Source organism: Dipodomys spectabilis, unplaced genomic scaffold (assembly GCF_019054845.1).
Source record: "Dipodomys spectabilis isolate Male_0828 unplaced genomic scaffold, ASM1905484v1 ptg000054l, whole genome shotgun sequence".
Classification (NCBI taxonomy): domain Eukaryota; kingdom Metazoa; phylum Chordata; class Mammalia; order Rodentia; family Heteromyidae; genus Dipodomys; species Dipodomys spectabilis.
In genome coordinates this window covers 44,322,208-44,347,861 of record NW_024870731.1, presented here as the reverse complement: position 1 = coordinate 44,347,861, position 25,654 = coordinate 44,322,208, and the positions used below count along the sequence as shown (strand labels likewise).

General features: G+C 51.2%; 1 protein-coding gene across 1 annotated transcript in view; it reads left to right on the top strand.

Moving 5' to 3' along the window:
• The first annotated feature begins 672 nt into the window (after positions 1-672).
• The window catches only part of Aldh1l1 (aldehyde dehydrogenase 1 family member L1), a 44,043-nt gene continuing 19,061 nt past the window's right edge, over positions 673-25,654 (top strand). Inside the window, exons 1-12 of the mRNA XM_042679826.1 lie at positions 673-749; positions 8,623-8,773; positions 10,775-11,009; positions 11,439-11,604; positions 13,867-13,968; positions 14,574-14,663; positions 15,405-15,542; positions 17,915-18,040; positions 20,841-20,932; positions 21,872-22,019; positions 22,861-22,980; positions 24,807-24,934. Of these exons, the coding sequence (XP_042535760.1) occupies positions 8,647-8,773; positions 10,775-11,009; positions 11,439-11,604; positions 13,867-13,968; positions 14,574-14,663; positions 15,405-15,542; positions 17,915-18,040; positions 20,841-20,932; positions 21,872-22,019; positions 22,861-22,980; positions 24,807-24,934 (1,472 nt within the window). The 5' untranslated portion in view covers positions 673-749; positions 8,623-8,646. The remainder of the gene's footprint in view (positions 750-8,622; positions 8,774-10,774; positions 11,010-11,438; positions 11,605-13,866; positions 13,969-14,573; positions 14,664-15,404; positions 15,543-17,914; positions 18,041-20,840; positions 20,933-21,871; positions 22,020-22,860; positions 22,981-24,806; positions 24,935-25,654) is intronic.

The following is a 25,654-nucleotide window of genomic DNA, read 5'->3' as shown; positions in this document are numbered from 1 at the left end:
GGTTTTGCTTTTCCTGGTACTGGAACTAAACTCGGGCCATAGCACTTGCCTACCATTGGAGTCACACACACACCCCTTTTACATTAGTTATTTTTTGGGCACGTTCTCTCTGGTTTTTTGCTGTGGCCAACCTGCGTCCTCCCACCGGTGCCTTCTGTGCATCCCTGTTGAGGGACACACAGGCCCTGCCGGGAGCAGCCCGGGCCCGGGGTGCCTTGTACCTCTGTGAGTGGAGAAGCCCTGTCCAGACAGGTGCTGCTGCGTGTTTGGGGTGTCCATGCCCTGAGTCCACTGCGGGCTTGGGGTGTCCACGCCCCGAGTCCACTGCGGGCTTGGGGTGTCCACGCCCCGAGTCCACTGCGGGCTTGGGGTGTCCACGCCCCGAGTCCACTGCGGGCTTGGGGTGTCCACGCCCCGAGTCCACTGCGGGCTTGGGGTGTCCATGCCCTGGGTCCATGGCAAGGCTTGGGGGTGTCCACACCCTGAGTCCATGGCGAGGCCTCTCCCCACGTTCAGTCAGCTCAGAGGCCCCAGGGGGCGGCGGGGGTCTCACGGCTGGACGCGGCCCCGCCCCCTCGTCCCCCCCAGCCCCGGCTCTCCTCGCGCCCCGCCCCGCCCCCCCCCCCCGCCCCTCCTCCGGCCCCTCCGGCCTTGGGGGCGGGGCCGGCCGCCCTGGCTACGACCTCTGTCCCGTCCCGGGTCCGCTGGGATCGGATCTCAGAAGCCGCGCTCCCCGCTCCCCGTGCCCGGTGAGTCCTCCGCGGGCCGCCCAGCCCGGCTGGGGCCTCCCCCGAGGCTGCAGGGACTGCGGGGGGCCTCCCGGAGCAGCCCGGCCCGGCCAGCCGGAGCCCAGACCCCTCGCCTCATTCTCAGCAGTGGGAACGGGGCCGTGATTGGCCAGCCCCGGGGGCCCGGCACGAGGCCTCGCGTGATTGGAGGACCCCCCCCTCCTGCGCCAGCCCTGGGGTGCACTCACACCCGCCCCAGGGTTGGGGAGGTCGGACCCCAAACCACCCGGGGAGCCGGGACCTCTGCGGTAGGACAGAGTTTACCAGGCCGTCCTGCTGAGGGGAGGACTGCAGGCCTTCTGTCTCTTGCAGGCTGAATCCTGGTTTCCTGTCTGTAAAGTCAAGGTAATAGGTCCCCCGGACCTACCTCCCCAGCCTGCTGCAGACAGCCCTCAGTCCTTATTCCCAAGGCCCTAATTGTTACTTCTGCATCCACTTTTTGGGACCGTGTGGGAGACAGCACTGTGCAGACCTTTTCAGATAAGAATGGAGGCCAGAGGATGGTGAACTGGAGGCCATAGGTCACCACACCTTGCCCTGCACCGGGATGGTGGACTCTGAGCAGACCATGGGCCCAGGAGGCACAAAGTGCCCTCCCTCCAGGTGCCAGGCAAAGGAGCCCAACTCAGGTGAGAGCTAGGCCTCCCAGGGCCTCTGGAGCTGGAGCCATACCTGTCGGCTCCACGTAGAGCCTCACAGCAAGGCCCTGCCCACTGCCAGGGTTTCATCCCTGCCCAGTGGTCCGGGACCTCAGCTGAGCCGGTGGCCCCAGCTGCTATTTTTGCATCAGAGAAGGTTGTATTATATTTCATCACTATAGACCCATTCACATTATTCCTCCTTGTATGAGAAACTTCTTCCTTTCAAAGATATGTGCCATTTCAACTAGATTATCAAATTTGTGGACATAGAGTTGCTTACAGTAGTACCTTATCTATTAGTAGGGTTCATATGAGTGGATCTTGTTTTTGTCATTAGTAATTGTATCTTTATTTTTCTTCTTAGTTAACCTGGCTAGGGACTTAGCAGTTTTATTCATCTTTTCAGATCACCAGCTCCTGTTTTGTTGTTGTTAATTTCTCTTGTGATTTCTTGTTTTCATTAAATTCTACTCACAATTTTATTATTTACTTTGGATTTAATTTGCCTTTTTCTTTTTTTGGGGGGGGGTCTGGTCGTGGGGCCTGAACTCTTGGCCTGGGAGCTGTCCCTCAGCTCTTCAGCTCAAGGCTAGCACTCTAGCGCTTGAACCACAGCGCCACTTCCGGCTTTTTTCTTTTTGTTTATGTGGTGCTGAGGAATTGAACCCAGGGCCTCAGGCATGCAAGGCAAGCGCTCTACCACTGAGCCACCTTCCCAGCCCCTATTTGCCCTTTTTCTTGTTTCCTAAAGTGGGAGCTTAAATTGTTAGTCTTAGATCTTTCCTCGTTAATAGTGTCTGCATTCAGTGCTGCTTTCTGTGTATCCTCCTTTAGTAAGTTACATTTTCTGCCTACAAGCTGTTTAGAAGTATGGTGTTTAATCACCATGTACTGTGTTTTCTAAATACCTTTCTATTGTGGATTCTAGTGGTTCTATCATGGCCTGAGTGATGGATGTTGTGGAATTGTTGTATGATGTTGTTTTAAATGTGTTAGTGTAGGATGAAAGTGTAGTACATCTTGGTGACTGTGTGGTGTGAGCTCAAGCAGAATATGTACTCTCCATTGTTGAGGTAGTGTGTGAATGTCAGACACAGTTCAGTTGGGGTAGTTGCGTTCAACTTACTGTCAATCTGTGCTGATTTCCAACCTGCTAGGACCATCACTTACTGGGGATTGGGGCCAGGATAGGAGGGGGTGGGTTTGTTCCAAAGCCACCAACTGTGATAGTGAATTCATCTATTTCCCTTTACTTGAAGGCCTGGGCACTTCATGGTTTTAGATGATACATTGTTAGATACCTAGACACTAGGGTTGTTACATCTTTGAAGAATTAACTCTTGGCTATCCTGTAATGGCCAGTGTATCTAATAATTTTCCTTTCTCTGAAGTCTGCTTTGTCTGAAGTTTGTAGTGCTATTCCTTATTTCTTTTTATTAGTGTTAATAGTCTATATCTCTTACCATCCTTTTAATCTACTTTTAAAGTGGGTTTCTTATAGACAATATATAACTAGATCTTGATTTTTTTTATTACTCTGATAGTCTCTGTTTTAGTTGGTCTATGTAGACCATTAATGTTTAAAGTGATAGCTGCATTAGTACTACTCTGTTTAATTAGTATTTTCTTTCCATCATACTTGTTCACTCTTCAAATGCCTTCCCTGGTTTTAGTTGAGCATTTTGTTTGATTCCATTTTCTCTTCTCTTTTATATATCAATTACACTTTTTTGGTGATGCTTTATTTTTAGTGACTGTCCTAGATATAAATTTACAATATGTATTTATAACGCATCCAACTCTGATTTCAAATACTGCTACATTACTCTACATACCGTACAGATACCTTATGCTAATGATTTTCTGATTCCTCCTTCCTGTTCCTCATTCATTACACCTGTGCACAAACCAAAATCAATCTCCAAATACATTGCTGCTATTAATGTTCTGAGAAAACAGTTATTAATCTTCAGATTGACTTTAATTTTCTCTCTGATTCCTTTCTAATATTCTTTTTAATGTAGATCTGAGTTTCTGATATGTTTCCTTTTGTCTGAATAATTCCTTTGAGTATCACATGTGTCAGGATTACTCATGACATTTAGTTGGTTTTTGTTTGAGGAGTCTTTTATTTCTCCTTTCTGCAGAATAGTCTCTATGTGAAGATGGGATTTAGTTCTAGGTTGATGGCCTGTGTGTGTGTGTGTGTGTGTGTGTGTGTGTGTGTGTGTGTGTGTGTGTGCGCGCCCAATCCTAGAGTACTGTCCCTGAGCCGCTTTTGCTTGAAGCTGGTGCATTACCAGTTGGGCCACAGCCACAGCTCTACTTTAGGCTTTTTTAAAAAACAGTTTAATGGAGATAAGAGTTTCACAGACTTTCTTGCTGGGGTTGGTTTTGAACCATGATCTTCAGATCTCAGCCTCCTGAGTAGCTAGGGTTATACGATGTGCCACCAGCATCCTGCTTGATGGGCTCTTTGTTTCAGTTCTTTAAATATCTCATTTTGGAAGTGGTGCTATGGCTCAAGTGGTAGAGTGCTCGCCTTCAGCTGAAGAGCTGAGGGACAGCACCCAGGCCCAGAGTTCAAGCCCCACGACGAACCAAAAAAAAAAAAGTCTCATTTTGTTCTCTTGCTTGCATGTCTTTAGAAGATAAGACAAACATAATTTCTATCCACGTGCTTCTAAAGGGAAGGCATACCTTCCCTGTCCCCCTCAGCTCCTTTCAAGATTTTCTGTAGTTTGAGTATTAGTTAGGTCACCACACATAGACTCTTAATTTTTCTGTTTTTGCCAAGCCCCCTACTTGGTTTTCTCTGAGATACCCTATCTGGTTTTCCATCTGTTCAGCTTTAGAACTTTCTCGTGGTAATCACTTCTTCTATTGCTTTCTCTCTCCCTCTAGTATTTCTACTACAAATTTGCTACATCTGTAGTAATTATCCCAAAGTTCCATATTGTTTGTCTTTTTCCCTCTTCGCATCAGTCTGGGAAGGTCCTATGGCTATGCATCCCAGCTCACTGGCTATTTCTTCCAGTGTGTTTAGTCGTAGATATACCGATCACGGCATTCTTCATATTTTTGTAGGATTTTGCTGTTCCTGGCATTTGTTTTGCATTTTGGGGCGGTGCTGTCCCCTCCCTCTGCAGACCTGGGCACTGCTGTGGAAATGGTGTCCTGCCCCGAGAGCCCTTCTGGTCTTCATCACAGTCCCTTCTGGTTCCTCGTCCTGGCAGCACCCACAGTGTGTCCCCACTCCAGGTCACATGCTGCTTTGCCCCACTACGCTGTGGTGGTGGGTGGTAGATGTGGGTAGTGTGATGCTATGTCTTGTATTTTTTGTTTGTTTTGTAGAAAACCAGACATAATGTATCAGGTAGAAGATTCTGAAGTAGATAGGCCTTCAGTGCCAGGTTCTGTCTTTACCGGTAGAGGGTTAGGCTGTATTTCTGTTTGATTTAATAGTTATAGTTTTATCCACTTGTTTTTGTCTCCTTCATGTGTTTGGTTTCTCCTAGGCACTTCTTAAATAGGGTCTGACTTTCAGGCCTTTTTTTCTCTATTTCCTGTTATACAGGTGCCCTACTCATGTGACTGGGGGGAGGGAAAGAAGTGTTCTGTAGTCCTCTAAAATGAGTCGGCGCCCTTGCCTGTGACCCTGTGACCTTCACAAGTACTCCTCAGTTCCTCCTCCCCACTTGAAGTAATGCAAAAGGCTAGAAGAGGCTGAAGTTGTTTTTCCTTCTTACCAGGCTAGTAAGTCCTTTAAGAATAGAATTGCTGAGTATGTTTACCCCCCCTACCTCCCCACCCCCCCATGGTTCTGGTAATTGAGCTCGGGGTTTGGCACCACTTGGCTTTTTCTGAGTAGTTTATTGGAGATAAGAGTCTCATGGGCTTTCCTGCTTTGAACCATGATCCTCAGATCTCAGCCTCCAGAGTAGCTAGGATGACAGGAGTGAGCGACCAGTGCCCAGCTCTGAGTATGCTTTTAAATGGCTGCCTTCTCTCCTCCTACCAGCAGCACAAGGAGATTTCTCTCCTCTTACTGTTAGAGCCTGTTAGGGATCTTGAAAACAATGTCCACAATGTCTTACTCCCCTAACTATGGCCCTCAACCTTTTTCACATTGAACCTCTAATAACTCATTAACTATACTGTAAGCATTTTTACCCTAGTTCTTAGCTCTGGGTCACTTGCTGGTCTGGTAAGGTTTGGTTGTCTGTGTCCACCTGTTGCTATCTCTGGCTTGTCCTGTGATCTCAATTATCTGATGCATCTAAAGAGAATTGCTGGCTTTATTTGTTTAGCTTTTGCTTTGTGTTGACTAAAACAATAACTTCTGACTTTCTTCTGGCCTGGAAACCAGAAGTTCTATTTTTATTTTTTTTTTGGAAGGTTATCCAGTTTTTAGTGTACTCAATAATCCACCCTTTCCTGCCATTTGAAAGGCTACATTATCATATGAAATGGTCCTTTATTTCACTTTCTTTCCTCCTTTTTATTATGTATGAACATGCACACATTCCTACACTCTGCTTGGGGATTGTTGTAGAAACCTTCACAGACATTAAAATCTCAGTGTCAGTCTCTTACATAAAGGCCTTGCATGTCCTCGAATCTGCGCCCCTCCTTCTGTGTGCCTCATGCCCTCTGGATGACTTGCAGTACTAATGCAGTGTATGCACTGTATGCATGAGACTGTACCACGTTATTGGGGAGCAACAAGAAACCAAGTTTGTATGGATGAGTACAGACGTAATTAAAAAAAAAATTTGGTCTGCAAATGCTTGAATCCACAGATATGCACCAGCAAATACAGAGGGTCAACTGCCTGTGTGATTAGGAATTCTCCAGCCTTTCTTAGGTCCATACATACAAAAGTTCTGAACGAAGGCTTAGCTAATGAAATCGAGCCCTGTGGTAAAGAAGAACTTGTGACTAAATAAGCTGTGTTCATTCTAAGACGGCAAGTATACATAAGCTATCCTTGGAACACAACTAAATTAGCGGTATCTTCCATGGGTGCCAAAAAAAATGCTTGACAAAATTTGGGGGCGGGGAGGGAAAGAATAGCCTTAGAATGGAGTTCTGTGAGAACTGATGACTCGCGTGTATGAGGCCTAGGGTCTCACTGCTCAAACAAACAAACACGTAAGATTCCAAGACAGGGACCCAGAGGTTTTTCTTTTTTTTTTGTTTTTAATGTACCTCATGATTTCTTTCTTTTTTTGGGGGGGGGTCCGGTCGTGGGGTCTGAACTCTGGGCCTGGGCGCTGTCCCTCAGCTCTTCAGCTTAAGGCTAACGCTCTACCACTTGAGCCACAGCGCCACTTCCAGCTTTTTTCTTTTTGCTTATGTGGTGCTGAGAAATTGAACCCAGGGCCTCAGGCATGCAAGGCAAGCGCTTTACCACTGAGCCACCTTCCCAACCCGTGTACCTCATGATTTCTTGTTTCTTTTGTATTTGTCCCTCTATGATTTACCTCCTGTTTTCTCTGTATTTGATTTTGGTACCCTGGTATTGTATATATGTTTATCTGAATTAGGGAAAGGAAAGGGAACAACAAAATGGCGAGACAAAGGACAAAGGGGGAGCCAATGCAGCAGTGATACTCACCAGACACTATGTTGGAAATGATCTGTACAACTTGATGGGTGGGAGGTTGGGAAACTGAAAGTAACATGAGAGACACGGTAACAAGTTTGATGAGAAATGTACTCTCTACCTTACTTATGTAGCTGTAACCCCTCTGTACATCACCTTGACAATAAAATTTAAAAAGAAAAAAAAGCTTGACAAAGCTCATCAATAAGTTCTTAGCAGAAAGAATAGGCCACAGTTTTACTGGTTTAGGTAGATAAGCATGTATTTTAGAACTATTTGTTGACCCACCTTTGGCTGGAATGAAGCCTCCGTGGATGCGTAGGTGGGTGGAGTACACACAACCCATCTTGTGCCGGTTTATGGCCCCGATGGCCACACAGGCTGGCCACCTGTAAGCTGGAAGGCTAATTACAGTGCTTTCTCTCAGAGACCCTGTGACCTTACCCCATCTGAGGTTCACTTTGATTGCCCCTTACTCATGGCTAACTGCTACCTGTTATTCCCCTCTTCAGGGCTTAAGATGCTAAAATATTTTAGAGAATGGGAAGTAGAAATGTCTTTAGCCTCTTCCTACTGGTATGGGGTTTAGGCTCAGCAGCAGTGTCTTAGCCTGGTTCTTTGTAGATGGACCAGCAGCCATCTCCAGTCCCAGCTGACCAGAGGACCTTGGTGACAGGCACAGTCAGTGGTAGGTGCTCTTGAGGAGTAGTTTAGTAGAGTTAGCCATTAAGGTACTATTACTTGTGCTGGGCGCTGGTGGCTCACACCTGTCATCCTAGCTACTCAGGAGGCTGAGATCTGAGGATCATGGTTCAAAGCCAGCCTGGGCAGAAAAGTCTATGAGACTCATCTCCAATTAACCACCAGAAAACCGGAAGTGGAGCTGGAGCTGTGGCTCAAAGTGGTAGAGCGCTAGCCTTGAGCACCAAGGTCCTGGTTTTGGTTTTGGTTTTCTAGGTATGAGCAAATAAATGAACAAATCTAAGGGAAACTTGCATTGTCTAATTAGGCTTGATGTCACTCTCTCTTTCTCTCTCTCTCTTACACACACACACACACACACACACCTTCCTCACTCATCCCAACAGCATCCTTGCCCCTCACCCCTGCTTGGAACCCACCCACTCACCACTGGCCAAGGTGAGCACCCTTTTGAGCCCAGGCTCCCTTTTCCCCTTGGTTGGCGCCCTGGCTCAGGGCAATGAACTTAATTTGTAGACAAGTATCTATCTGAAGAATGTGGCTTCTTTTTCACAGGACTGGTAAGTTGGAGAAATATGTTCTAGTACCGTTCAGAGGACTTGTACCTCAGGTTCGTGCCAATCTGGAGAAATTCAGGGTTACACTTCCTGCCTGCCTCCTCCGCTGTGGTGATGGTATACTGCTGCCCGTGACTCTGGGTTACGTGTGCACACTTTCTGTGGCCCCTTGCACAGGGACAGTTACCCTGTAGGGTCTGATGCCTGTAGAGCACTAGAGGTGGCCAAGAGCAGGCAGGCCAGGTGCTGTGAGCTGCACCACTTGAACGGGCCCAGCCTTCCCCAGGGAAACAAGCATATCTAACCTGCAGCTTTTTCTCCCCCAGTTCTCTTTGGCTCCTTCCACTGCCATGAAGATCGCAGTGATTGGGCAGAGCCTGTTTGGCCAGGAGGTCTACTGCCACCTGAGGAAGGAGGGCCACGAGGTGGTGGGCGTGTTCACCATCCCAGACAAAGATGGGAAGGCAGACCCCCTGGGTGAGTGAATAGCCCAGGCCAGGCCAGGATGCAGGGCCTGACTGTCTGGGCAGGTGGGCAGCAGTGGGAAGTGGCCTTGCGATGGGGCTCTGGCTGGAAGGCAGCCATCTATCTACCTTTATCCTGAGTCTGCCCCAGTGCCAGCTGCTGCTGGATCTTTTCTACAATAAAGTGGCAATCCCCTCCCCTTCTGACTTCGGGGTGAAGTCTGTGTCCTCACAAAAGTATTCAGGCTCTGGAACGGTCTCGGGGTCAGAATTCTCAAAGGTAGATATACCCTATACTATTATTCCCAGTGTCTGTTGAAACCCAGAGTGCTGAGCCCTGCAGTGCAGTAGAAGGGGTCGGCACTGGGAGGCTTTAGTTCTAATGAGCTCCTAGGTGGGGCTGGTGCCCTGTGCTAGGAGGAACAGTGTTAGTTTTGAGTGGGAGCCTGCGTGGAGGAACAGACCCTCCAGGCACACTTGCTACTCTTTAACTTGTGGGGCAGGACTTGAGGAGGGACCTTTGATGTAGGGAGTGGGGCTTATAGGTGTGACCATGTACAGAGCCGGGGCTTACAATGAAAAGCGAGACTCCCACGACTCCTCTACTCTACTCCAGCACCACCAGTGCCATTCAGGGCCCTGGTCCTGCACTTGACCAGTGTGACCCCTCATAGGCCCTGCTCACCATATTCCGAGCCCTGCGGGCTGACCCCAGAGAACCACCAGCTGTCCCTCCCAGACCCAGACCCAGCTTGGTGAGACTTGTACTTGACTGTGGCTCTAATGTCCTGCAGAAGTATTTCATTGGCTACGGTGGTACCACTCTTTAAAGTACCCTCCCTCCCAGCCATCGGACATCACAGCACAGTTCCATAGAAAGGGCTCAGGCCAGTCAGGGCAGATGGCATGTCAGATGCTGACTGAGCATTGAAATCCAAGAAGCATTCATTAGGTAGTGAAGAGGGCCCAGTGGTGTCAAGGTAGTAGCTGCTGCACTGGAGGTATGACTGCAGATGCGGCCACGTTTGAGAATAGGTAGTGGACTGCAGACTGAGGCCCAGGCTGGGAACGGGAGGCGGGAATGCAGAGAGCTCCAGGGCTGGGAATGGGAGGCGGAGTGCAGGCCTGTGAGAGGTGTGACGCTGTCCCCAACAGGATGAGTCCTGCAGCCTGGGACTGGGCCTCAGGCACAGCAGGGGAGGTGCATTGAGACGAGCTGCAGAGGTGGGGAGAGACGTCCGTTGCAGCTCTGGAAAGGAATGGCACCCAGGGTGAAGCATCATAGTTGGGGTGATGGTCAGAGGACTGGACCCATTGAAAGGACCAAGCCCCTTCTTCTCTTTCCCCATCCTCCCTTCATGCTCCCTCTGGTCAGGGAAGGGCTGACAAAGCAGGAGTGGAATTCACACAGCTGCAGGCCTCTACCACAGAGAGCTGGGGCTGGGCAGACAGCCGTTTAGTGCTGGCCATGGCAAGGCCTCAGGACAGGGTAGGTGAAGAGGGGTCCAGGTGGGACCTGAAAGAGCGGGGGCACCTAGAGGTCTTTGTGCCCAGCCTAAGACATGTCCAGGTGAGGAGACCCTGAAGACTCACCTGTGGCCAGTTCCAGCCCCGCTGCGCTGCCTGCCTGGTCCTGGCTGGGCGGTAAGAGAGGGGAGGGAAAGGCGTAGAGAGAGGGTTCAGGAGCTACTTAGCTGGGCAGTGGATGTGGCAGTATGTGAATGGCTGGTAAAAAAAGGGGGGGGCTGGTTTTTTATTTTTGTCGGTTGTGGGGCTTGAGCTCTGGGCCTGGGTGCTGTCCCTCAGCTCTTCAGCTCAAGGCGAGTGCTCTACCGCTTGAGCCACATTGCCACTTCTGATTTTCTAGTGGTTTTTGGAGATAAGAGTCTCACGGACTTTCTTGCCCAGGCTGGCTTTGAGCTGCAAGCCTCAGATCTGTCTCTGAGTGGCTAGGATTACAGGTGTGAGCCACTGGCACCTGGCAAGGGCTGGTTTCTTAACTGCTCTCCCCCAGGTCTGGAGGCTGAGAAGGATGGAGTGCCGGTGTTCAAGTTCCCCCGCTGGCGGGCACGAGGACAGGCTCTTCCTGATGTAGTGGCCAAGTACCAGGCTTTGGGTGCTGAGCTCAACGTCCTGCCCTTCTGCAGCCAGTTCATCCCCATGGAGGTGATCAACGCCCCCCGTCATGGCTCCATCATCTACCACCCATCTCTACTGCCCAGGCACAGAGGGGCTTCTGCCATCAACTGGTGAGTTGGGACAAACACTGGGGATCTACCCTCAAATACTTCCTGCCCCTGCATCTGCCAAGTTACGATCCCCGCTTATCCCAGAGCACCTCTTGGGGGCTATAAAGGGCTACCCAGGATCCCAGGTCTTGGTGTTTACCACTTCATGTATGAGCCTCAGTTTCCTAATCTACAAAATAGACATACCATACTTATTGGTGACCTTACGGGGATTAAGTTACATAAAGCACCTAGAGCTTTTAGCACAAAATCTGGCACATTGTTGGTTACTAATAAACGTTCTTCTTTCCCCTTCCCGTGGACGCAGCTGTCGCTCCTCTTTGGGGACGGAGGGGACTGTTAGAGAGTGAAGAAGTCACAGAGTGGCACCAGAGCATCTTTCTTGGTGCCCCTTCCTTTGGACTCAGGACTTCACTCTTGTGCTTCTAGGACCCTCATTCATGGAGATAAGAAAGGGGGCTTTACCATCTTCTGGGCCGATGATGGTTTGGACACGGGGGATCTTCTACTCCAGAAGGAGTGTGAGGTGCTCCCGGATGACACCGTGAGCACCTTGTACAACCGCTTCCTCTTCCCCGAAGGCGTCAAAGGGATGGTAAGGCTGAGACCTGGCCATAGCTGCTTCTTCTTCTGTTGCACAGTACCACAGGCCTCCATCCCAGGCCTTCTCTCAGCTCTGCCTGCCTTCCCTAGAGAAGGCACTTGTCTTGATCTGGCCAGGAACCTGTTCCCAAATTCCAGGATTCTGGAAAGAAAGGAGCTATCACTTTAGGGTGTCAAAGAGATGGGATTAGGTCTAGATTAGAGAGTCTTGTTCACAACTGATAGAACCCAACTCAAAGCATTTTAGCCAGTGGGAGAGGCACATTCAGTGACACTAAAGGCAAGATGAGGTTAAACGTGAATGAGTCCAAAACTTAAGGTGCACTGCCAGAAGTCTGTTTCCCTATTTCTTTAGTCTTTGATTCTGCTTTTTTCTATTTGATTAGTTTCATCTTCAGATTGAGTGCCTGGAATAAGAGGATAATGACTAGTAGCTTAAACCTTTTAAACCTGTTAAAACAGTTTTTTTTAATGTTTTTTATTTATTGTCCTTTATTTTAAATTTCAAAGTATTATAATATGTTATTATCTTTAAGTAGTTGTACAGAGGAGTTGCCATTCAATAAAGCAGTTGCGAATACAATGCACTTTGATCAGTGTCACCCCTTTCAACATTCTCACCTGAAACTTGTAATTTAAAACTTCTAGTTCTTCATTTCTGTGGGAAGACAAACCCTCTTTCTCCTAGAATCTAGTGAAATATCAAGGAAAGCTGATTGATCAATTTTGGATCATGTGATTATCCTCACTCAACCTCTGCCAAGGGCAATGAAGTCCTTTGATTGGCTCTCTTGTGGCATGCTTGCCTATTATGGCCAAATTGGGGAACAATGGCCAGCACAGTTGGAGTGAGGGGTTTGAGTCTCTATGGGAGAATCTGCCCCAAAAGGCAGAGGGCAGAGCTTCAGAAAAACGGAAAATAGATGTTGGGATAGTTTACACTTGATGAATGGACAGGCCCCAAGGACCTGACTGCAGTGGCTGGGCAGGTCTAGGACTTGAGTGTGTGTCAGGCTACTGTCGCTCTAGCGGGAAAGATAGACTGGGGAGGACCAAAAAACAGGGTGATATGCCCACCAGGAGTTGGATAGGTTTCCAGGAGAGATTTGCACAGGTGCTGACTGCAGCACAGATGTCAACAGTCGCCTGCCCTTGGCCCTGTTGCCATTGACTGTCTTTATTTTTCAATTGTGTTTAACTAGATCCCTCTTTGTATTTCCCCATGGGATTATTTGCTCACAAAAGTAATGAGAAAAATCAGCTGGGCACCAGTGGCAAATGCCTGTAATCCTAGCTACTCAGGAGGCTGAGATCTGAGGATCACAGTTAAGCCAGCCCAGGCAGGAAACGCCATGAACCTCTTATCTCCAATAAACCACCAGTAAACCGGAAGTGGTGCTGTGGCTCACGTGGTAGAGCTCTAGCCTTGAGCTGAAGAGCTGAGGGATAGCACCCAGGCCCAGAGTTCAAGTCCTACAACCGACCAAAAAGAAAGAAAAAAAGTAATGAGCAAAATCACCTTGCTGGAGCTTCACACAAAACACAGATAAAGCAAACAACTCAAATATCCATTCAACATAATGGCCACTGGTCATACCCATGTGTCTATTTAAAGTAATTACAATTCACAGTAATTTAAAAATTCAGGTGTGGAATTGTGACTCAGAGATAAACACTTTCCTAGTATGCAGGAAGTCCTAGGTTCCAGCCCTGGCACCACCACTACCACTACATTCAACACATCAGTTTCATTAGCTGTGTTTGAAGTCCTTGGTAATTCCACATGGTTCCTGGCCACTCTGTTGGACCATGCAAACACAGAACGCATCTGTGACTGCGGAGCATCCCATCAGTAAGCAGTTCCTGGTGTCAACCACTTGGGCATACTCTCATTTCAGCCTTTCCCAACCACCTTCCTCTTTCCTTCTACAAAGAAACTGCATCGTGCCCGACCTTCAAACTTAATGCCTCTAAATCCACCTCAGGGTCAGGGTCCATCCTCCTTACAAGGTGGAGAGGATTTAGAATGAAATGTGTGGCTCTGCTCCCTGTGCAGGCCTTTATAGCCTGTCTAATCTAGAGATCTCAGGAACAGAGAGATCCATGTGGAGCTAGCGAGGTTGTGCCCACTGCTCAGAGTGAAGTTAGTCAGGTTCCTTCCATGTGCTTGTGGATATGACCCATGTCTTGGCAGGGCTGGGCATGAGGGCGGGCCCTGCAGCTGGGTGTACTGACTGGCGGGTTTCCTGTCCAGGTGCAGGCTGTGAGGCTGATTGCCGAGGGCAAAGCCCCCCGATTCCCTCAGCCTGAGGAAGGAGCTACCTATGAAGGAATTCAGAAGAAGGAAACAGCCAAGGTGAGTGCACAGCCCTGCCCACCTGAGCATGTCTGTATGTGGCTGAGGGTGCAGGCAGTGTTTGGGGCCCAGGCCAGTACTACAGGAGCAGGACCAGAACAGGGTCCTTCCTGGTCCCTGGTTCTTCCCAAGGCAGGCAGTGCCCCCAGGGAGGGAGGAGAGCTGGGGCAGGGGTAAGTATCGGTCCAGTGTCTCCAAGATAAAGTAGGAGAGATAGTAGTTTCTTAGAGCTGTAGTGAGTAGGGGAGATTTGGGGGCCAGAAGGCTGTTTCTTCTTGGGGGTTGTCATATGCTGTATGTGGATCTCCATAGCCAAGGAAACATGGTTGTGAGGTCCTGTAAGGTGGACCTGAGAACTTTATTGTGGGACTTTGTGGGGCACTGGGCAGCTCAACAAGAATAGGTTGAGCTCTTACCAAATGCTGTCTGCAGACTACCCAGCTTGTGAGAGACTAAAGGTCAGGGAGAACCAGGGCGCCAACCAGGGAGTCAGGCCAGGGTCCAAGAGGAAGCCCAGCAGGGGTGGGCCCACTGTCCAGGGGCAGTGGGGGTGTGGGGGGAGGGGCTGGGGAGAGTGGTGAGGACATGCATCCTGCTCTCCACAGATCGACTGGGCGCAGCCAGCAGAGGCCATTCACAACTGGATCCGAGGGAATGACAAGGTGCCGGGTGCCTGGACGGAGGCCTGTGGACAGGTGTGTTCACACATGGCTGGCCTTCAGCTTGATGTGCCGGTGTGGCCTGCCATCCGTAAACTTGTTAGATGTGTTTGAAATGTTTAGTGAATAGCCACTTCATGACTCAAATGCCCCCTCACCCCTTGGCCCCTCCTCAGGATACAGGGATTCTGGCTATCATCCAGTGACTGAAGGGCAGGCGTCTGGCAACACAAGCACCCACCACAATTCTGGGATCTAGATATACTGATTTGAGTCTCACCCTAAGTTCTCAGATGTCCTAGGCCCAGTTCTAACCCTTACATAGGCCTAGGCAGGGAAGGGGCATAATACCCAGGACCAGGCTGGGCAGGGGTGGGCCAGGTGTTGAAAATCAGGAGCTCTGGGGTCAGAGGGCCTATAAGGCATCAAAGGGTGGAGGATCATGTGGGGGTCTAGGCCCATACCTTGAGGACAGTCCATCCTCTGCATAGCCTCAGACTGCCCAAAGCCCTGGCCCCTACTGACTGCCCAGCCTGTGTCCAGAAGTGTCCACAGGCGCTGCACTGAAGCACTCCTTTTTGTATGGACAAGCGCATCTCCTCTCAGTGACTAGGACATACGGCTGAATTAGCGCCCCAAGTCTGTCTCGTCCTCTAGGCCTCACTTGTGCCCCCAGAGGCAGGGTCTCAGGGGCCACTTAGCCTCGTATAACTCTCCTGGGACCTGCACAGCTGTGGCGGTACAGGGCCACCATCTCCCGTTTCCTCCTCTCCACAGAAGCTGACATTTTTCAACTCAACATTGAACACGGCAGGCCTGGTGCCTGAGGGAGAAGCCTTGCCCATCCCGGGAGCCCATCGGCCAGGCGTGGTCACTAAAGCAGGACTCATTCTGTTTGGGAATGATGACAGAATGGTAATGGGATCACTATAGTCACTCGATTGTAGCGTGGGTTCAGGGTCACCCCTCTTCAGGAACGGGGACTTTCGGGCCCCACAGGGAGGCCCCGGGCTTCTCTGGGAAAAAAATGGGAACCAGTAGGGGTAACCTGGTGCCAGCCTCTGACCACGGGGTCAGCCCTGAGCACAGGCCATTCAGAGTGGGGCCTGTGCTCTTTGACCAGTGCCCCACTCAGGAAAGAGCACCTGTGTGGGTCCTCTTGGGGAGCTCTGACTTCGGGCCTTATTTCAGTCTTCCAGAATGTGATTGCTAAGCCCCAGGGCCTCAGTGTGCTTCTCCTTGAACAGGGAGCTCTAGTGACGTGCACAGGGTGGGTCTTTTGAGCCAACTGAGCACACGCTGTGTTCCGATCAGTATTAGCAGACTTTATCATCAATACAGCTACTAATTCTATAAAGCACCAAGCAATGTTTTAGAACAATTTATGTGTGTTTAGTCTTCCAAAAACTCCAGGAGACATGTATTAACATTGTAATAATTTTACAGAGAAGAAAAAGGAAGTGCAGAGATTTGAGTAACTTGCTCCAGGTCAGAGCTAGTTGGGGGCAACGCTGAGATTCAGACCCTGAAATATTGGCTATGGGTCCCCCTGTGTGGCTGTGATAGCCAGTCTTGGTACTGTGGACCCCTCACAGGAAACACTGGGGGTGGACAGATGGAGGACAGGCAGAGATTCCCTCGCTTTAGAGTTGGACAAACCCAGATGTGATCTTGACCATGTTGGCATTGTACAGGCCCAACAAGGGTGTGGAGGACAAAGCTCGGGACGATGCTGGATCCCTCCTAGTTTTCACTGGGCCATACTCTCCCCTCAGAGAGTCGGCGGCTGCCACTGGTATCTGTCACGTGGAGTGGTTGGGTGTGTTAAGTCTTCATGGTCGGTAAATGTAGTCTACAGAGAGTTCTGTGTAAAGTCAGGCTTCCTGGGAACAGGAAGGTGGGAATTCTCACACCAGTGATTTATTGAGGGAACATTCCTAGAGCATAGACAGGGCATCAAGGGCAGCAGGCCAGGCAGAGGGGAAGGCTACGCAAAGCTGTGCCCGGGGATATCTGGGCTCTTTGGACTGAGATGTTTTGCTGGTTATACACCCTAGCAGCCTGCCCTTGGTCTCCTTGACCCTGGAGCCGTGGGCTGGGACAGTTAGATATGTCCTCAGCCTTCAGCTCAGTGCTTATTGTCAGTAGCAGGTGAGGAGGAGGGTGTAGGACGGACTAGTCCTGTCCAGCCCTGGTGGCAGCTAAGGCCATGGGGCTGAGAGATGGGAGCTACAGCTACCACGAGGCCCACAAGATGGCTGAACAAAGAAACAGCCTTGGTGGAGAGCCTTGGGCGTAGCTCAGTCTTGCTGGGTCTGGCTGGCCTTCCACCCAATAGAAATATCTTCAGTGGCAGGTGTGTGGGGCTGGGCAGAGAACCTGGCTCTGTTCTGAGTGCTTGACATGCGCGTGCTATTTCTGCAGAGCCACTCGTATCGAATGTTGCACGAGTCTGCCAAGAGTTCATCTGATATGCTTTCCTGATCTCTTGGTTTTTCTCCCATCTCCTAACAAAGGCTTAAACAACTGTTTAAGAACAAACAGGCACCAAAGAAAGCATGTGATGTATTACTAAGCTCAGTAAGTCTGAGACAGATACAAGAGTATTCCAGTATTCCATTACGGCCCATATTGGACAACCAGGATCAATCACCTTAACTCTAGGGCTGGACATGGGGCCTATCTGGGGCCAGCCTGAAGTGTGGTCCCCCAGGGTGCAGTGTAGGGCTTGCTGGATTCCTCTTATCCTCTCTACTGTCCATCTCTGTGTCCAGGCAGGTATCTCTTACCTAGATATTTCTGTAGGGTTTCTGGGAGATTGTGGGATCGGATGTATTTTCGATTGACATTCCGAGTAGTTCTGGAATTATTTTTTCCTGATGAGCAGGCATCCTTTTTATTAGAGTATAGAAATAATGAAGTCATTACACAAGGAGAGGAAACAAGAACATGAAGTGTAACTCAGTGGTAGAGCTCTTGCCTCGCGTGCTCAAAGCCCTGAGTTCCACGCCTAGCAATGCATAAACAACAACACTGGAAAGCAAGTGTGGTGGGAAAGTGAGGATTGAGGAAAGGTACAGGCTGTGTTCTGTGTCTATGGATAGTGGCCTCCCACCTCTGAACGCCCCTCGTGCTTATGCGGGGCTCCTCGTAGTTGATGTGGCACTCTGCTTCCTCCTAGCTATAAGGGTTGGAGACAGAGCACGGGTGCCCAGCCCGCACTCGTGCCAGCATGCTCACCCTGCCTCAGTCTGGCCGCAGGAACAGCGCAGTCCTTCCTCTTGCAGCTGCTGGTGAAGAATATCCAGCTGGAAGACGGTGGGATGATCCCAGCCTCGCACTTCTTCAAGGGAGCAGCCAGCAGTGCCCTTGAACTGACGGAGGCAGAGCTGCTCACGGCAGAGGCTGTGCGGGTAAGAAGTCTCCAGAGGGGCTGTCCAGTGGGATAGGGTGTATACCGAGTGTGTTTGGTGAGTCACATTCCCTTGGGTTTGGCATATGTATTAGCTCCGGTCTTAAAACTTTCTGGTAACCCTGGGCCACTCCTTTCTTTGCAACTGGAGCCCTGGATCTGACTCACCGGACTCATTGTCAACAGTAAACAAACCAGATGGCCATGGGATAGTTGAAAGAATCAGGGCCTACCTAGCCATGGCCTGTGATGGGAGCAGGTGCTCTGGCATTTACCCAAGAGACTGTCCACAGCCGGGAGGCCAGGCTGACCAGTACAAGCTTTGTACTGAGAGCTTTGCCTCCATCCACACCTGAGGACCTCAGTCTTCCAGCCTGAAGTTCAGTCAGTGGTCACTCACAGGGTTGGCTCTGACCCATTTTGGATTGGAATGTTGAATGGGTTTTCAGCCACTCATCCACTCAATCATGTAGAACAGGTCCTCCTTTGCTTACAATGGGCTACATCCTGATGAACCCATTCTATTTTTTTTTTTTTTTGCCAGTCACCGGGCCTGAACTCTGGGTCTGGGCGCTGTCCCTCAGCTCTTCAGCTCAAGGCTAGAGCTCTACCACTGGAGCCACAGCGCCACTTCCGGCTTTTTCTGTTTATGTGGTGCTGAGGAATCGAACCCAGGGCCTCATGCTTGCAAGGCATGCACTCTACCACTGAGCTACCTTCCCAGCCCCTGATGAACCCATTCTATGTGGGCATTGCATGAGCTGCTGCAAGCCCGCCCCACTAAGTGCCTCATTCAGCAGCTCAGTGTCTATGAGCTCCTTGGGATCTCAGGGCTGGCTGGGAGCTCCGGCTCATTGCTGCTGCCCAGCATTGAGAAAGATATATACTGCATATCCCAGGTGATCGAAATGTACAGCTCCATGTATGGTCTCTACCAGATGAATAGCACTTCACATTGTTGAACATTGTAAGCCAAAGCCCTGTATGTTGGGGTCCACCTTACTCGCTTTAGAAATACTTATGAGGGCTGGGAAGGTGGCTCAGTGGTAGAGTGCTTGTCTAGGATGCATAAAGCCCTGGGTTCAATTCTTCAGTACCACATAAACAGGAAAAGCTGGAAGTGGCACTGTGGTTCAAGTGGTAGAGTACCAGCCTTGAGCTGAAGAGCTCAGGGACAGCGCCTAGGCCCAGAGTTCAAGCCCCATAACTGGCAAAAAAAAACAAAAGAAAAAGAAAAAATACTTGTGAAGGTCCTGTCAAGCACATTGAGAATGGCAGCAGGACACTTACTTTCTCTTGGGGAAGAGACCTCACGCCAGCCATGCAGAGGATAACTTCATTTCACGAAGTGCTAGGCAGGGCTGAGAAGGTGGCTCAGTGGTAGAGCGCTTGCCTTGCATGCCTGAGGCCCTGGGTTCGATTCCTCAGCACCACATAAGCAAAAAGAAAAAAGCCAGAAGTGGCGCTGTGGCTCAAGTGGTAGAGCGCTAGCCTTGAGCTGAAGAGCTGAGGGACAGCGCCCAGGCCCAGAGTTCAGGCCCCATGACTAGACCCCCCCCCCAAAAAAAGAAAAGAAGTGCTAGGAGTAAGGCCGGTGGGAAGGAGGACCCTCAAGGCCAGGGCTCAACATTAGAAGGAGGGTCGGGGGAGGCCTCCCCAGGCAGGACCTGGCTTCAGGGTGCATGTGGTGGCCCTCTGCCCTGCTCTCAGGTATCACTTGCATCTGCTGAGGCCCGTTGGGCACTGTCCAGCACCATGCCATAGGCCAACAAACGGCTGGTACTCCCGCCTTGAAAGCCTGCAGAGAGAAGCCCCTGACCGCAGAGTGCCCATTGAAGGTTGAGGAAGAGGTAACAGAGTAGTTGTCCTTGAAGGAGGCCCAGGATTCACAAGGAGCTCAAAGCTTAGGGACATTGCTGACAGAAAACCTGGGCTGAGGCCCAGAAGGCTGGGCAGCATAGGGACGGACATCTTGGAGGGCTGGGGTGTAGCATGGTGCTCATAGTCCTCCCAGAGCTGCAGCAGGTTTGTGACACTCTTTCCTGAAAGAAGGAGGAGAGCCAGGGAGAGGCCGGGGTCAGGGAGGTGTGCTGGGCAGTCTCCCATCGCTGTGACAAAAGGCCTGCATGATCACCTGCAGGTTAGAAGTCTTTGCTTTGCCTCACGCTGGCTTCAGTCTCTGGTTCCATGAGGCAGGAGCACAGCAAAGAACAAAGCTGCTCCCCACCGTGAGAAGAGGGGAGGGGCCAAGGTCCAGCTGCCCATCTCCCCCAAGGGCACGCCCCCAGAGACCTCACTTCCCATGAGACCCACCTTCCAAAGGTTCCACCACCTTCCAGTGGCACTAGGGAGAGGAAACTGGCCTTCAGGGCATGGGCATTTGGTTAGCATTCCAGCTTGTAGGGGTCTCGAGGACTGGGCCTGGACTAACACCTGGTCCTCTCAGCTGGCTGCACCTCCCTCTGGCTGGTAACTGACATTTAGCCAGAATGTGAGCCCCTGCCTAGCCTGTTCTGTCTGTCTGGCTGGGGGTCTGCCCAGAAAACAGTTGTCCTACCTTGAACCACTGGATGGCCTCTTGGGCAAGCGGCTGAGTCCTGGTCACTGAGCTTTCTCTGGCCTGCCTCCTCACTGGTCTGCGAGCTAGCTGAACACTGCTTCCTTCCACAGGTGGCAGAACAGAGCGCTGTCCAGACAGTCTCAGTGCGGACCAGGACCAGGGCCCTGTCCGGGGCTGCAGTCCCACAGCGGTGCCCGCCGGTGCCCCTGGTGCCGTGCTCTCACAGAGCTTTGTTTTGCAGAGTGCTTGGAAGAGGATCCTCTCCAACGTGCCAGAAATCGAAGACACCACAGATTTCTTTAAGTCGGGGGCTGCATCTGTGGACATTGTGAGGTACCGTAGAGGCAGAGGGTTCCCGTCCAGGGTATCTGTGTTGGGGCCACAAATCACAGCCCAAGTAGGCAGTAGGAAGCAACTAGTGTTTGATATTCCTGGTCCTGCAGGCCAGGGCCCCTGAGACTCAATGGGCAGACCTCAGCAGCTGCAAGTGTTAGTACCGACAGGCAGGAATAACCATTCCCGGTTGGCCTCTGTCTGCCTCCAACAGCTGCCCAGTACTCCAAGCCAGTGAAAATCCACCCTGATGCTCCGGTTGGTGGCTTGAGGCTGATAGTGAGGACTGGCACCTAACCTAAGCCTAGGGGTGGAGGGGGTCCTCCGTGGTCATATGAGTCCCAGGCTGAGGAAGGGTGGAGAGTGGGGGGGATAGCTGGACCCCCAACAAAAGGGTCAATGAGTGCAACTCCAGTAACCCCAGGTATGCCCAAGCTGATGAGTCTAACTCCTGGGGGCCTCCAGCTGGGGCAGCAGGATCATAAAGCCTGAGTGCAGTGTATGCATAGCAGGCACTGTGAGCTTTGCTCTGACTGTGAGAGCTTCTGCTTAATGAAGACAAAGGCATCAGCAACACCTGCCTCTTTCAAGTCATGCCCCGACTCCTGTAATCACCTGCCCTTCCCCTTCCTAGGATCTGTCCAGTCTCAACATGGTCAAGTTCTTATTTGTGTAAAGGGAAGGGCTCATCCAGATGCATTACTATACCCCTCCTTGGCCCAGAAGAGTCATTTAATTCAAACTGGCTTAAGCCAAATACAAAAGATAAACGTCCATAGTTAGCTGTTTTTAGTGTAGCTGATGACTCCAAAGGCTCACTGTGTCACTAACAATTGCTTAATTTTCAGGCAGCATTTGCCTTTATGGTGACGAGGTGGGTGCCACTTGGTGTGGCCGGGCCCTTTCCTTTCTTTCTCTCATCCCATGTTCTCCCCGCAGGCTGGTGGAGGAAGTGAAGGAGCTGTGTGACGGCCTGGAGTTGGAAAATGAAGATGTTTACATGGCCACTACCTTTGGGGCCTTCATCCAGCTCCTGGTCAGGAAGCTGCGGGGGGAGGATGAGGAGAGCGAGTGCGTCATCGACTATGTGAGTCCAGGGCCTCTGGATGTGTGTGGCCTCAGGCCCTGCTCTGTGGCCCTGTGGTGACCCTGGCGTGCCTGGCTGTTAGGAATCCAGGACTTCCAAGAGCCAATCCTTCGGTTTCTCCAGCTCTCCTCTGGGCAGTGTCGGGGTGGGAGGGGGCGGGGCAGGATAGTAGGCAAAGTCTGCAGGGGCTAATGCTGTCCAGCGCTCATTGCATAGGTAAATTCTATACCTCAAGACCCGAGACCAAGCTAGTCACAGGGGCTTGGTGTATTTCCTAGTGAGATAAACAGGCAACCCCGTGTACCTGGCTTATACAGAAGGAAGTGTGATAAATAACTGCAAATCTATTTATATAAAGAAACTGGAGCTTTGGTAAACTACTGATTGACAGAGGAAGGAGTTTTGGAGTAGTTTGCATGGTGGCTTGCACAGTGGCCAGAGTGGACCCCCAAGTTGCCCTAAGGCAGTGGACAAATGACCAATGAGTGTATTTCAGGTGGGACTGGCATCCAGAGACTCCACAGAGTGGCTGCAGGCAACTTGTCCAGTACTTGGAAGGCCTCAGCACCCAGCACTTCCTGTGGGCTCACTGTGAGGGGCTGCACAGCCATCCTGAGGCTACAGTGAGCCAGGATTCCAGCCAGCCATTCCGCATTAGTCTGTGCTCCTTATCTGTCCATGTTACTTAGCTGCCACCACTGCCTTCAGGATAGCTCCTGAAGTCCCAGCCCTGTGGTGTGCATAGCCGTGTGGTGCGTGCCCCCTCACATCCCTGTGTGGATGCTTGTCATCCAGGCCCACACATGACGGAGCCTGCTCAGCTGAGCCTTCCCCTTCGCAGGTAGAGTGTGCTGTGAACAAGCTGACTCTCCAAATGCCCCACCAGCTCTTCATCGGGGGCATGTTTGTGGATGCCGAGGGCAACAAGACCTATGATACCATCAACCCGACTGACGGAAGTGTGAGTGTCCGCCCCTCTCCCCCATCTGGCCTAAGGGGGCACTGCCCAGGGCTGTGCTGGGACATGCGTCTTTCAAGACATGACAGAGTCCCCGGAAAGATCTCAGCCCAGGCCTCAGGAATGGGGTTGAGTGGGGAGGAGTGGAGAGAGGACAGAGGGCTCCAAAGGGGCTTGAGCCTGCTTCTGAGATGGATAACAGGATTCACTGCCCAAGGACAGGGCTGTCACCTCCCCTCTACTACAGCAGTTAGTGGACATGAGCACCACCTTCGCTGATACATGCACACTCACACGGGCGCATTCTTCCCTCAGTGGATTTGCCACGCGTGCTTGGCAGTCAGCACTCATGCTGTGGCGCAGCACCAGATGCATGCACAGTGCACGTGGCACAGCCCTGCTCCTGTGCCTGCACGCAGCCTCTCTTCTCCCTGGTGTCACTGGATCCCTGGCAGAACAATGCACACGCTCACATTGGTCATTGGAGAGTGTTTAAAGAATGATTTCCAAAGGGACAGGCACGGTGCGGGGTACAGGGACAGAACAGATGGTGTGATACTCCTGGGACTCTAACATCAGGTATGGTTCAGACATGGGCTGTCTGGCGGGCACTCGGGCCTTGAGTGGGGAGGGCAAAGCTGACCATGGTGGCTGATGCTCTACTCTTGCCATGCAGCCCCCTGGCTGCTCTCAGCCGCATCTAGCCAGAGCTACAGCTTCTCTGTAGTGCAGGTAAGAATGGCCAGGGAGGAGCAGGGGATACGTGTGAGCATGGATCCTGACACTAGCTCAAGATCAGCAGCCTCTAATGTCTAGTCTGCTTCTCTTCAGAAATCTTTCTGAGCTGGGTGCCATTGACTAACACCTACTTAAGAGGCTGAAGTCTGAGGATTGCTGTTCAAATTCAGCCTGGGCAGGAAAGTCCACGAGACTCTAATCTCCAATTAACCACCAAGAAGCTGGAAGTAGAACTGTGATTACCAGCCTTGTGCACACTAGCTCAGGGATAGTGCCCAGGCTCCTCTGATAATCCTAGCTACTTGGGAGGCTGAGGTTTGAGAATTGCAGTTCAGAGCCATCCTAGGCAGACAAATCTGAGAGACTGTCCAATACATAGCAAAAAGCCAGAACTTGAGGCATGGCTAAAGTGGTAGAATATCTGCTATGAGCAAAAAGGCTGAGCTGAGAATGTGAAACTCTGAGTTTGAGCCCCATTGCTTGCAAAAAACAAACAAAAACAAAACAAAACAAAAAAAACTTTCCGGAGCCGGGTGCCGGTGGCTCATGCCTGTAATCCTAGCTACTCAGGAGGCTGAGATCTGAGGATCTCGGTTCAAAGCCAGCCTGGGTAGGAAAGTCCATGAGACTTTGATCTCCAATAAACTACTCAGAGAACCGGAAGTGGTGCAGTGGCTCAAGTGGTAGAGCACTAGCCTTGAGCTGAAGAGCTGAGGGACTGTGTTCAGGCCCAAAAGTCAAGCCCCATGACTGACAAAAACCAACAACAAAATAAAAACACAAAAAAACTTTCCGGCTGGACTTAATAAATTAATGGTCTCTTGGCTCTTGGTGTGAATGGCTGGCCCATAGCCTCAAAGCTGATGCATGGATCTCTTGCCCATTTGGGCTCTGTGGGACTGTGAAGAAGTGGCCAACTCCACGGCTTCACCTTTCCTTCCTTCATGAACTCTCCCTTGCCTCTGCCCCTGTTGGCCCAGCTTTCCCTACACCCTGCCCATGTGGCCAGGGATCCTCCCTAAGTGGGGCCTTGCAAGGAGTAGTGAGCCATGTCCCCAGGGAGAGCTGTCATGTCCTTGCTCCTGCCACAGGTCATCTGCCAGGTGTCCCTGGCTCAGGTCAGCGATGTTGACAAGGCAGTGGCTGCAGCGAAGGAGGCCTTTGAGAATGGACTGTGGGGGAAGATCAACGCCAGGGACCGGGGCCGGCTCCTATACAGGTGAGAGCCAGGACCCTCCTGCACCTGAGGTAAGGTGGGCCTCTTTTCTTGAGGGTCATGCAACCGAAGCTGCATTTTCCAGAGAAGGGAGGATGCCGGCAGAGAAGCCAAGTAGTCCAAGAATGCAGCCAAGGGTCTGGGTTTGTCCCCCAGCGTTGTGAGAGGAGACCAGGCCGGGCCAGCCCCGCTCTGCCGCTGTCCGCTGCAGGCTGGAGAGCCCCTCCTGCTTTTGCAGCCTGAATGGCTTTTGTGCCTATTCCTGGGGCCAGAAATTCCAGGGCAGCCTAGCAGCAGGGAACCGGAGAGAGGGGCCCACATGGCTCACACATCAACAGACTGTGGGGTTGGGGCAGTTGAAGGCGAAGGACGTGCTCAGCCTGCTGAAGTTTCCAGCCTCCTTGGAGAAGGCATGGCTGCTAGAGAGACTTGAGGCTTGTGGCTTGTGACAGACACCTCCCAGAATTAGAGATCTTGTCCTGTGAGCCTGCGCATCTCTCCCGACATGCTCTTCTGCCATCTGGTGGCTTGTGTCCTCATTACACCTACAAACCACAACAATAGTGCTCCCAACCTCTTCAGTGGAAACCCCAACTTGGGGTATATAACTTCTCATGGGCCTGGGAGCTCCCTAGTAGACCAGGTCCTGGCTCTGCAAACTCCGAGCACCCCAGAACAGGTGCCCTGGACTGGCTGTCCCACAGCTCCCAAAGGTCCCGAGGC